The following is a 13,882-nucleotide window of genomic DNA, read 5'->3' on the forward strand; positions in this document are numbered from 1 at the left end:
AGTGAAAAGTCTACCCTTTCACTACTAATTTTATGATTTTACCTCTGATTGTCTCAACATACATTTTTGTGAGCTATATACGTTTTATTAAGTTCTGAGCATCTATCTATAGATGACTAACCTCTTAATAATATGAATTATGTAACAAAAGATGGTAAGCATAATCATCATTGCCTCATGGCATTTTAGACTTGGAAGAAGTTCTGAGGTTCGTTTGGTCCAACTTTTAACCTAATGCAGAATTTTTATTATACTGTTGCAGGGAAAAAATACATAGCCTCTCCTTGAATAATGTGGATAATAATAATAATAAAATGAGTTGAAAGCTTCCTAAGGCTATTCATTTCTTAACATCTTTTATACTTACAAAGATCTTCGTTATAATCATCTATCAATACTTTCTTAAAAGTTAAAATTACTAGCACCATTTCTACCCTCTGGAGACTAAATGAGTGTAATTCCACTCCCATCTGATGACCGTTTAAATACATTATCATTTAAAAGGGGGTAAGATTAATATGCCCTCTTTTCCTGTCCCCTTAACATAAATTTCTTTAAGACAAGAAACACCTCAGATATCTTCAGTGTGACATTACTTTCTGGATGTCTTTACTCTCCTCTAGAGCTATTGTGTTGGTCACTCAGTTTTGTCCGACTCTTTGAGACTCGGTTGACTGTAGCCTGTCGGCTCCTCTGTCCAAGGGATTCTCCAGGTGAGAATACGGAGTGGGTTGTCATTCCCTTCTCCAGGGAATCTTCCAGACCCAGGGATTGAACCTGGGTCTTCTTCATTGCAGTCAGATTCTTTACTGGCGGAATCACCAGGGAAGTCCAACAACTTATAAATCACTTAAGTATGCATTTTACATCATCTTGTCATCATTTTATTTGAATTTGGAAAAAGAGAGGCTAGACATTTATTTTTACTGAAATGTTAAGCTGTACACTTAAAATGAATGGGATTGGGAAATTCGTACACTGGGGCTAGAATTTGCCACTCTTATTTTTAAGTGTTCATAGTCCGAAAGAACTTGGTTATATAGTGCGTGCGGGCTGAGTTGCTTCAGTCATGTTTGACTCTGTGCAACCCCATGGACTAGAGCTCGCCAGGCTCCTGGGCTTAAATTGAGTTAGGGTTGCAATCAAATTCTTTTCTAAAATATTTAAAATATCCCAGTATCAGTTAAACATTTTTAGGAAAAACATTACTTCAACATTTTTGCCCTCACTGTTAATTATAACTCAGCCATATTCAGTTGAGAGTAAAGAACTGTGGATTGAAGTTTTCTTCTGATTTTGCCTAGAGGGACAAATCATGCTGACACTTTCTCATACATTTTTGTGAATCTAAATGGAAAGGTTAAAAAAAAAATAGAAATTTCTGTCTCCCTTCGGTGACTTGGCTGAAGATTTAGGTCATTTGGGACAGAATATGAATTATTTTAGGGCACCATTTAATAGGGTATTTCTGCTGTATGTTGAACTCGCTAAACATACATACTCGCTAAACAAGTCCAGAAAGCCTTTTTCATTGTGTCTGTGCTGGTTGACTGATGTTGCAAGGGTTGTGGATATAGAGTTTAGGCCCCAGTAACCATCATCTGAGTAAGCACAATGGAAAATTTGCTTTAAAGAATCTTGTAACAAAAGGTGTAACCAACTTTTGATTTGTAATGCTTGAATTCTCTTGAATGTTATTTCATTCTTTCTGAAATACAGGATGAGGCATGACACTACTCAGTCACAGTCTCATTGTTGGGTACTTTCTATGTAACATATGCTTTGTTTTTGTTTTTCTCAAAAGGCGTTTAAACAGAAATCACCTTCAGCTGTTTCCTGAGTTGCTGTTTCTTGGGACTTCGAAGCTATACAGGCTGTAAGTAGACAGAAATAGTTATTGTTGCTCTGTGTAGTACCTTGCGTTTTATTAAATGTATTTTGGATCTGTTTCCTTGTGCTTTCCTGGAATCTATTCACCAGTAGATTAATGGATTAAAAGTTTGCCTTTCTTTTTTTCTTTTTTTGAAACTTATGATTGGTTTTCCAGTGGTTCCAGTTCTTGTAGTTGGTTAGCATTTATTGGTTCATGTATGTGTTATTGCAGTTGTATTATTCTTTTTTGGTCTTGAGGAGGAGATTTACGTAACTTCTTTATGGAAACTTTTGATTAAGTTCTGAAGGGAAAGATTGCCACTGTGCTTCCTTTCCAGAGGAAGTTGGCAGTGTATTCTTGTAAAGTTGGGATTCTTAATGTCTGCCTTTTTGATATCATTTCTATACTCAAGTAGTCTTTATTAGTCTGGAAATACTATTATAAGGTATTTATAGAGGACTGTAAATTTCCTCTTAAATATTCCTTTTAAAGCCAGAATTCCAAACTCTGTGATATGAATGACTGTAGAGGGTTTCATATCAAATACGTCATCGACTGTTAATGGAAGTATTTCTTTGAAAGGAGTGTAATGTGGGTTTTAGGCAGAATCAGTTTTTTCCTCCCTGGAATGCTTGTTCAGTGACCGAATGTGTAATGGTGAAAACACACTTTTGACAGCTCTTACAAGTAGGTTTTTAGCCATATGAATGATTTTGTGTAGATGGGAGATAAACTGCAAAGTGTTGGGGAAATTAATACAATGGTTATCAATGTTTGTGGATGTTGTGAAAAATCACTGGGATATACAGAATAAATTGCTTAGCTTGACTTCCACCTGTATGGTTGCAGAGTCCCACGTGTGGAGCTTGTGGGGAAAGTGAGGAGACTGCTCTTCCGACCTTGACTTTGTAGCCAAGGTTTCATAACCTACTAGTTCAATATTGTTGTTATCAATTCCAGAAGTAGGAAGGATCTCTTCCCACAGCCCTCCCCCACATTGTATCTCTGTTAGGATCTCTGTTAGGGCCTCCTGACACCTTGGCTCACTGTGGAGAGAATTTTCCCAGCAGGCCAAGGTAGAGCCAGTTACACACCAGGTTTTGTCTCTAGAGTCTGACTTTCCGATTCTATTCCTCTAAGGATAGCCAAAGTCGCCTAGCAGTATTTCTCTTCTGCTTTGTGTTCCCTGCTGATTAATTGGCTCAATTTAGGTAAATTTAAAAGAATCAAATAAAGAAACCTTGAGACTGCCTTTTTAACAAGAATTCTCTAAAGACTATTTTTACCAAAGACACTGGATGTAGGCTGTTATGAAGATTATGTGGATGAATATAAATTAATATTTATATTTAAGTATTTGTGCTTCGTTTCCAAGAATGGATACAGAAGTGGTTTTAATAGTATTCTACTTTCTTCCTTAACTTTTTTTTTGATTGTGGGGATGTTGAAGAATTGATTTCAAAGCTAGTATACGATGAGTGTTATTAAATTAATTTGCTACTTTGCTAACAATGTGCATCTAAAACAATCCACATTGTCTAGAAAATTGTCTGTTTTCTATGTGGCTGTGAAGATACAATTTAAATGGAATGATTGGTACAGCTAGAATTAAAATTGTTAAGCTGAAGAGGGGAAAATGTAGGAAATAACTTTAACACTGTCCCTGAGAAACTAGAATGTTTGATTTTTAGTTGGAAAGTATTTGGATTAATTTTCTTGGGTGGTATAATCTAGTGCCGAATCCCCTATCAGCAGATCATGCTCTGTTTAGCATTTGCCTCCTTTGACAATACCATGTAGTGGGCCAAAGGTTTTTCACTTATGTTATATTATGATTTTATAACCTTATGAAGTTACTTTTTGGAAGAGACAACTTGATATCCTTAAGTGAATGAAAGAAACAGAACCCATGAAACTCTAAGGCAACATCTTCTAGTGAGTTAAAAGCATGTTAAAAAATGGGGAAAACGGGCAACTAGAAAATGAGTTATAATGTGCCTGTTTGGCTCAAAGGATTTCCCCTGGGAAGTAATGGAAGATAAAATTTTGTGTCTGATGTGGGTCTATAAGGACTCAAATGCTTTGATTTTCCTTAAGTTAGAGCTTGATGGCTTTGTGTTCAATATTGACTGGGATTTGACACCTGACATAGACACTGGATACCCATGAAAACTTAGAGGTGTACATTTTTTCTGCCTCAGAAAACAGGAATCTATCTTCTTTTGAGTTGAGGCACTGTTGTCTCACCCGAATTAGATGTAGTAGATGGTTAACCATGATCTTTTTCTTGAGAGGAAAGTTATCAGCTACATGTGACCAATTTTTTATGATGATGATCACTAATTGAATTAAACCACCACCAGTAAGAGTATGTAATAAATAAAGGAACAAAAGCTTGTGAAGTTAACTGCCTGGCTAGTGTAATTTCCAAGAAGATGGGTTCAAGTTCAAGTATTCTTCATATGATACAGGTGCCTAGTAGCTAACCCGAAACAAATGTTCTAACAGATGGAAAAATCTGCACAGATCTACATGCAAAAATTGTCCTTTAAAATCTTCTTTTAAAAATGAACTTTTATTTCACAAGAAGGATAAGTGACAGGACAAAGGATACAGGATTTTGGACAAGCAGTATGTTGGGAGAGGGAAAATTTGACTGGTGGCTAATTTGCATATTAAGTGAGCTACTGTTGCCCACCATATAATGGCAACCCACTCCAGTATTCTTGCCTGGAAAATTCTGTGAACAGAGGAGCCTGGTGGGTTACAGTCTATGGCATCACAAAGAGGCAGACACGACTGAGTGACTGAGTACACACACACACACAACTGCCCTACTCTATAATTTAGTAGAGCCATACTCATCTAGAATTCTCGAAAGAAACAAATTTAGAATTTATTATCTCTAGTTCTTTTCTTAACTTACTTTATATTTTACCGTTACTTAATACTGTTGTTTCTGGATACGTAATCGATGAAAAACTTACTTATTTTTATAGTTCACACAATGGTTTTTATCATTGTTTGCTTAGATTAAATCTAGTCTGTTCCACTGGACATTATACAGATTTTCTTTGTGCTTCTGTAAGGAATAATCACCATTTGACTCTTGGCTGAAAATGAGATGCCAGGTGAAGAAGCACACATGTGTTTTTTTAAAACTCTAAATGCAATATAAAAGAAAAGGAGGGTACACTGTATATGAATTATGATTCGACACGGTTAGTTGCTGCTAGCGGCCAAATATGCTTTTCCTTTGCTGTCTGCTCCAATTTCTCTTTGGACGGGTTGAGAGAGCACTCCGTGTTCAGGTCAAGATGTTTGCTCAGAAATAGTAGTACAGTTGCAGCTGTGTGTGCTGGAGCAGGAGACTAGTTTAAATAGCATTACCATTTATCCAGTCCATTAACAGAACTCTGTAAAATAATACCAACTCTGCATAAACTACAGGACAGTGTAATAAAATTACAAGCACTTGTTGACAGATGGGAAGTGTAAGTAAAGAAGAAAGAAAAGTGAAGGGCCATAGGTTGGAGGTTAAAAGAGACAGTACATAGTTTTCTTACTTACGGAGATTCTCCATCCTCTCACTTGGCTCCTCCTCGAAAACCAGGATTGCTTTTTGTTATCAGTTTATTAAGAGTGGAGAACATGATTTTCAGAGCAATTCAGAGTGGGTTAACTGACAGAAGTACAGTGACGTTTGAAATGGTTGCTTATGATGGAAATTTATGAGTAGTATATACAAATCTTCCTGAAAAGTATAACCTTTAAGGTGACTTGCCAGTGAGTGATTCACACTTTTCGGCCTGAGTTTGCAGCTCCTCATCTGGGCTCATTAGAGAGGCATTTCATTGGTAGTTCTGTGGTTAAGCATTTGGTTATAAATATTTGTTTTGTGGTTTTCAGTTTATTTCTTTGAGTATTATTATATTTACCCAGACTTCTAACATAAGCTTAAGTAGCCAAACCACGTTGCAGAAACTCATTTTTCACTTGTATCTCTTGAGACAAAACAAAGCTAACAAATGAAAATAAATACATAGGTTCCAGTGATTCATTTTTTCTGCTCCTTTAAATGAAAACTCTTTATTTCTAGTTAACAAGTGGTGTTTCCCTTGTGAGCTTTGGAGCCACTAAATTATCTAGCATTATAAGTAGTAGTATTAAAGCCAAGGACTCTTTTTATGGCCTAGTGACTCCTTACCTGAGATAAACAGATTTTGAGCAATAAATTCAATTGGTCAGGTCACAGTTCATTTGCTGTCAGATAGGATCTCAGATTCTCCAAATTGTTTTTCTGATGATAATTATTACAATTCTTTAAGAGAAAAAATTTCTATTAAAATAAAAATTAATTTGGGAAAGATAACAAATATATGATGAAGCTGCCCTTCCTTTCCTTTCCTTTCTTATAGAAGGAGCCTTGGCTTTTGATTTTGGTTTTGAGGAGTTACAAGAGTAAGTATGCTTAATGTTATAAAGGTCTAGATAATTCAGAAAACTAGAAAAGTGGGAGTATAAATTATTCATGATCTCCCCACTCAGATATAACCACTAGTATACTTGTCTATTGTTAGTAGATTAGTTTTCTTTTTCTGTAATTATGCATATAAATACTGCTGTACATGCATTACAAATATATTTTTTTAAATATCCTCAGGGTTTAGTATAAAGCTTGACCTTTAGAAAGCTCTCAGTAAGTGTTTGATGTATTGAATTAAATCTCCGTTGGGTTCAGGGTTTGTAACTTGAATGAGCAAACAGTAGCACTGGGAAGGCATTATGAATAATGGGGAACCAAATTAAATTTAAAGGATACCTTGGTTCATTAATGTTTGTCCCCTTAGGTTTTCTAAACATTGAAGTGTCTATTGGTATGCACTGACAAATCAAAATGATGTTTTCCACCTAAGCAAAAATATCTTAATTTACTATAATACTATACTTGTATAGAACTACCACTGCACCCCTCCCCCCCGCCCCTGTTCTCTGATGCCAATTAAGTCTCAGGATTCTTGGATTCCAAGATAAAAGCAGAAGACAGCCCTGCTGCCTGTGTCAGAATTCCTCCTGAGTTAATTTCTGCCAGCTCTGATTAAAGTGCGGGTTCCTGGAGGTGTCAGGTGTGTAGTTTCTTGCTTCATTTTACTCTTGGCCTGTTTGGCCCCTGCCGCAGTAAATCCAGCGGTGGTAATGCAGGAATTGCAGGTTACAGTTGCCACGGTTACCGCTGTCCCGCCAGGTCGACATCATTACTCAACTAGGGAGCTGTCATCATAGCTGCCTCCCATCTCTGGTGCCGAGACTGCCAGAAAGCTTAAGATGCAGAGAATGAAACTTCAAGATGGTGTGTCTGTGTCATCATTTGATGCAAGGATACACTGTTTGTATCATTAACACTGACACCTATCTAAGGGGAACAGATTGATTCTTTATCTTTGAAAACAAAGAACCTGTATGAGAGATAACATTTAGGAAAGTGTTAACTGTCAGTGATTAAAAATCCCAAGTCCCTTATTATTTATTAAGTAATGTATTAATTATTATTGGGCCCAAGGGACTCTCTTCTTGCTACTTAAAAAACAGAGATATATAAGTAGTATTTAAAAATATTACTGTTATATAACAAAAGGTTTGTTTTTAAGAGGTAGACCAAACTCTTCATAGGCTGTTACCTGGACACACTTCAGAGTAGCCCCTATCTCTTGCCATGAAAAAAAAAGGCAAGCCATTGAACAGGGCTTACTTGTGTTTTTATTTTTAAGTCAACGTGCCATAGTATGATTTAGAAGTTATAAAAACAATGAAGATTAAGATTTTTTTGGATATTTTTGCCAGGCCTCCCATGGGAAGTTTTTACTTTAGAGGGATCTAATAGAAGACTTTTGCTGGAGAACGTCAGAAATTGGCAGGCTTCTACTGTTGCCAGAGTAGATTTTTTGGGTGTGAAATCCGCAGCATAGTTCCTGGCATAGGAAAGTCAAGTGCAGGAAGGTCTTTCCCACTCAAGTGCACTTGTTTAAATAGTTGCTTCCCCAAATGTAAATGTTTCTGTTTCCACCAGCAAATACTCATGGTTTGCCAGTGAGTGTAAATACTGTGAATACTGTGATCCATGCCGAGGAGAAAACTGCCATGGTGTGTGGCCCACATAATATGTGGCATTTGTGGACCTCAGCCATTACTAACTTCTGACCTGTAATATGTAGATTAAAGCCTTCAGAGTTCATGGAGACTGAGTGTGTTTTTCTGAAAGATGAATTTAAGTATATGGTTTTCATGTCAAAAAGATTTTGAACACATATCAGGAGGGAATATTTTAAAATTTGATTGTAAATCATAAAATTGCCGCTGCAATCTCAAGATTATAATTTAGTGACTGAAGTTTATATAAGTATTAATTCTAGGAGTAAGTGACCATAAGGTATTCGTTCTGTTGAGCTAATTTTATTGTATGTACATTACATTTTAAGATACTGAAATCTATTTTGCGAGAAATATATTTTACTAATATTGTAAAATACTAGTGTTTAAATGCCTACTCAGATGTTAGTGCTTTGCTATCTTTGTAAATCAATGGACACTTTTAGAGCAAAGGTTTCTTTTCTATAAAATAGGGATGACATTTATCTCCTGGGAATATATCAAGTCACAATATAGATTCTATATTCAGAAGAACATTGTCAACTTTCTGGTCTGATAGAAATGCTTGTGGAGTTCTCGTCCTCTCAGTGTAAAATGGGACGAAGTAATAGTCACACAGATGTCCTTGCAAGTTGCCCACAGTCAGAACTTTCATGTTTCTTCTTGCATTTATTCTCAGTGTAATAACACAGGCATAAGCATAACCACGTTAACTTTTTAAGCAGATTAGCATAAAATGTGCATTTGCACCATTCCATTTCTCCTTACGTGGCAACACAAGGTATATTAAGGCGAGAATGTTCTTAATGAGATCTCTTACCTGCTTCCAGTTGATGATTCATATAACTTAAAAATTCTTATATAAAATGAATCAAGGATAGAAAAAGAGGCTGTGACTCAGGAACTATTTATGTTAGTTCACATAGTAAATTGTTATTTTGATGATGTGTTGTCCTGAATAACAAAATGAAGGAAAAATACAATCCAGTTGGAAAATGCTGAGTAAACTCCTTAAGGCATAGATAAACTCTTTCGGAAGTTATTCAGAAGATTTATTGCATTGCTAAAGTACATTTTTATCACTAACTAAAATTTCAGTTTAAAAACAATGTAAGAGAAGCGTTCCATTGAGCTTATTCAAAGTATGATTTGACCTGTGAAACATCCTGCCACCTTTACATAAGCTGCATTGTGATATTCAACGGATTTTTAGACTAAGCATTTTGTTAAAATGCAGTTCAAATTGCAAGCTGTTTAGCACTTTGCATCTAAACGATGATTGATAGTGAAATAGGTTTGAGCCAGAAGTTATTTTTGTTTTGTTTTTATTGTAACTCCAATTCTTTTTACATGTACATAAGCTTTGTCCTCAGATGAAAGTGGTATATGTCCTCTTCATTACCCACAACCAAGTTAATTGCTATCAAGAAGTTGTTTAAAGAGAATTATCCTTAAGACACTTGATAAATTGTGATATGAGAAACTTGGGGCAAGAGTTTAAGCTTAAATTCTAGAGAGGGAAGAAATGAAGAGTAAAAAGTCCAGTCTTTGGTGGGACCTGTGGTCTAGGGAATAGCATAGTGGAGTGAAATGTTATTAAGAGAACATCTGTGCCTCTTGAAATGTCCCCAAATGAATGTGAACAGCTAAGTATGGCAACTTGATTTAAGTGTTAAAAAAAGAAAAACAACTTAAAGAAAAGAGAAATAAATAAGTCTGGAAACAGAATGGGAAGATAGCTTTGCCCCGTCATGATAGGTTTCTTCTACTAGTGAAAGATTAAAGCTTGAAGTATGTGAATTGCTGAGAACAGCACAGAGGAAGGTTGATTGCTTCCCCTCCAACAGTTCCAATTGATTGAAAAAAGCCTAATTTAAAGTTCTGTTTGTTCTATGTCTTAAACCATCAGAATTCTCTTTTAGGACCAGAGGAATGCTCTGGAGGAAAAGAATCCAAGGATAAAAAGTCATTGCAAGCCAACAATTGTTCCTAATCCTCACAAAATGCTGGAGAAATTAAATTTATTCTTTATTGCTCAAAGTGTTACCTAGGTCACTGGGCGATGGGAAAATTGCACTGCAAGTAGAGTAGGAGCAAGCTTTGTTTTGTGTGGAGATGCTTAACCTTAGACACGACAAGGCATCTTAGAATGTGGTGGGAACTTGGTTCAGAGCATTAACACCGAGACTTTTATTACCCCGGGTTTATAATAGGCTGTGCTGTCAGGAGATGAAAATGTTGTGTTTACATTGCAGTGTTAAATGATCATTTAATTAACACCTAAGGAAAAAAAGTTGTGAAATTCTTAGCAGCTTTTATTGTTGGTTTCCTGGGAGGTTTTAATATCCGAGTTTCATTGAGATTTTTTTTTTGTTAGTAGAGACACAAAAGACATTATACACTTTTTAAGGAAGACAAACAGTTTAACCTTGACCCTTTCTCCCCTAAAATATTAATTTAAATTACATTTTAAATCTGGTGTGCTTATTTAAAAAGTTTCTAGATTCAGATCTTAAAAATATGTCTTAAACACTTTATTTCTGTGTAAACATCTGTCGTTTAAATATTAGTTAATTTACATTCTAAACTTTCTGCTGTAGAGCATTGGAAACTGCCAATTAGTTTATGTGAAGTGTAATACATTTATAATACTAACTATATATGCATTATACATCTTTCAAGCTACACTGTAGTTACATTGTTTTTTTTTTAAGAATCAGTGTCAAAATAGGTAATCATTTTCAAGCAAATTTTATGACAAAAAAGGTACACTGTTATTATATTAGCATCATTATTTAGAGATCATTACTATCATATGATGCAAGAGGTTTATATATAAACAGTAGAAAGAATGAGAGTGTTAGTATGAAAATTCAAATTAACCTCATTAATTGCTAAAAGATTGATATTATCAAATGCCTTCATTTATCCTTGATCTTTTATAAATACAATTACCTAAAAAAGAGTGGTCTTCAGACAAATTGATAACACTTGGAAAATATAGGGCAGTTGTCAAGGGCAACTGCATACTCAGTAACACTTTTTTTCTAAAACTGTTATTAAAATTTATATCTGTTACTCCTCTCATTGTATCTAGATATGCAACTTCGTATTCGGACATGTGAAGTACTTTAAAATATTTACTAAGTTACTTGCTATTAAAGTGAAATCTTTCTTAACTTTTCCAGAAATGATTATACCATAATAGTGTAGTTTTATTTAAGTACACTGCTTTTATTCATACTGAAACTAATAATATTTATTCCCATTTTTTAAAGTTTAAATTCAAGTGCCTCAGGATAAAACCTGCTTTCTGTATTATTCATGGTAAAAGAGTGCAAGGAGTATTAAATGTTATTGAAATCTCTTAATAGAAAGCCCTGCTTTGAACTGAGAATTATATTCTCATTCACAAAATACTACCGAGCATTATGTAGGCACTTTGTACAGTGTTACGTGCTTTCTCTACTTCTATCAAGTTTCAGCATTTCTCTAAAACTTTTTTTTTTAACTCACACTGAGTTGTTTTTTTTTTTTTCCTTTACAAAGCTGTTTCTCCATCCAGAGTCTAGTAACAAAACCCCTTAAGTAGGAATACTACTTTAAATGTTATCTCCTTTATATATACCCACCTTTTGACTTGAGGTAGTTAAAAACACAAAGTGCTCAGAAGTTAAAAAGTATGAAAGAGAAAGAGAAGAGTGACAGTATCTGGTTACTTAACATACTAGATGATTATTATATTCTGTATGATATAGTTCATTCTACCAGTTGAAATTCCAAGCCAGATAGGTGTTGTGTGCAGATGTGTGTGTGTGTGTGTGTGTGTGTGTGTGTGTGTGCATGTGGTTGGAAATGGGGATACTGAGAGCTAGGGAAACAGCTATTTTGTGAATGCTCAAAAATGTTTGAAGAGTAAATATGTAGAGAAATCATAGGAAATTTCATTTAACAGATAAATATGTTGTTTTTACATTAAAAAAGCAATGATATGCTCTTATATTGAAAACAAGTCAGTGTTAAAATTTTATGCATTAGTTATTTAGAATCTCTAACTTGAAACCAATGAAAAAGATTTCAGGATTTATTTTAGATAAAGTTTCCAAGTTTGCTTCTTAAAAAACAGGAGTAACTTATCTAAATGCAAACAATTAACTGTATGTAACAAATATATTTTGTAGTTATTCCATTGAAACCATTGCATGCAAGAGATTGGAAGATATAATATCTAGAAGTACTCTAGTCCACTCTGTGGGGATTAGGGAGTTAAAATTTTAACTTCCGTTTTGCATGAAACTCTCTTGCCTGACTTTCAGTACCCAGGACAATCCAGTTCTGCATTATCACTTTAGCTTTCCCATGCCTGTCACAATGTATATGCTGTGTCCCAGGCAAGCAGATTTTCCTGTTAATGATTGGACATTCCCAGCACATTTTTGGACTCCTTCCTTGCTTCCACTTTAGAGTAGCATAGATTACCATCCTCATGTAATCCTCACCTCCTCTATCAAACCTTTCTCAACTGCTTTAGTTACCTCTATGATCATTAATTATATTGTAGTGGTTCCGAGTACAGACTGTTGACTCAGACTGCCAGAGTTTGAATCACTTAATGGGTAAACTTGGGAATGTCACTCAATTTCCTGCCCTGTGCCCTGGTTCTCCTTGTAAAATGAGGATGATGGTTGAAACTTACCACATGGGAATGCTGTATAGAATAAGTTATTCACTAAATGAACAAAGCTTAATATGACGTATGACAATAGTTAAGTGCTCAGTATTGTTTTTATTTTTTGATGTTTATTATTTAAGCCACCATGTTTATTACCCGCCTCACATAATGTGGTCTTGGGTATTATATTCTATTAATAATGTGTGAGCTTTGCCAAGACTCCTGTCTTATATTTGTCCTTGTTTTATATATAGCATTTAGCCTAGTGCAGTTTGACTAAGAAACACTTTCCAAGTGAATCCTTGATGGAACTTAGCCTGAAAAAGACACTAACAGTAGTTTGAATTTGGAATGAAATATAAACTATGTGAATCATAAGTCCAAAAACGTACTAGTTATATTCCTGAATCTGCTATTCACTAGCTGCAGATGCTAAGCAAAGGTACTTGATTTGAGCACCAGTTTTTTGGGATTCCCCGGGGGCCCAGATGGTAAAGAGTCCTCCTGCCATGCAGAGCACCTGGGTTTGACCCCTGGATGGGCAGATCCCCTGGAAAGGGGAATGGCTACCCACTCCAGTATTCGTGCCTGGAAAATTCCATGGACAGAGGAGCCTGGTGGGCTACAAATCCATGGGCACACAAAGAGTTGGACACGACTCAGTGACTAACACTTTTTTTCCTTGGCTTGTAAAAGTATTTGGTAGTTCAGGTAAAAGAGGGACAAGAATTTAGCATAAGACCTCCTGGTGGCTAAGCTGGTAACGGATCCACCTACAGTGCTGGAGACCTGGGTTCTGTCCTTGGGTTGGGAAGATCCCCTGGAGAAGGAAACGGCTACCTGCTTCAGTATTCCGGCCTGAAGAATTCCATGGACTATACAGTCCATGGGGTTGCAAAGAGTCGGACACGACTGAGCGAGTTTCATATTCACATTCTCCTGGTCTCTAGAAAATGCACAGACATAATTGAAGGAAGAAGAGGAAATAAAAATATATAAAAACTTTGCTCTAGCTCTGTTTTCAAAAATGTGTGGAGAACTCTTCAGACTACTTGTAAGAATTGTAATGGTAGAATTATTCATGTAATAAACCAGGAATTAGATGAGGAAATTGTGGATGAATGATTTTGAGATTGTTCTCTTTCCTATTAGCAATTAAAAAAAAAATAAAAGCAGTTTCTGTGTTAAAC

The 13,882-nt window shown here is 35.5% G+C and overlaps 1 protein-coding gene across 2 annotated transcripts in view; it reads left to right on the forward strand.

Moving 5' to 3' along the window:
• SLIT2 (slit guidance ligand 2) overlaps window positions 1–13,882 on the forward strand; it is a 385,924-nt gene that overhangs the window by 13,894 nt on the left and 358,148 nt on the right. For both annotated transcript variants that reach the window (XM_061164461.1, XM_061164462.1), the window contains exon 4: window positions 1,805–1,876. In XM_061164461.1, coding sequence (XP_061020444.1) covers window positions 1,805–1,876 — 72 coding nt within the window. The remainder of the gene's footprint in view (window positions 1–1,804; window positions 1,877–13,882) is intronic.

This window comes from Dama dama, chromosome 17, assembly GCF_033118175.1.
Source record: "Dama dama isolate Ldn47 chromosome 17, ASM3311817v1, whole genome shotgun sequence".
NCBI classification, from domain to species: domain Eukaryota; kingdom Metazoa; phylum Chordata; class Mammalia; order Artiodactyla; family Cervidae; genus Dama; species Dama dama.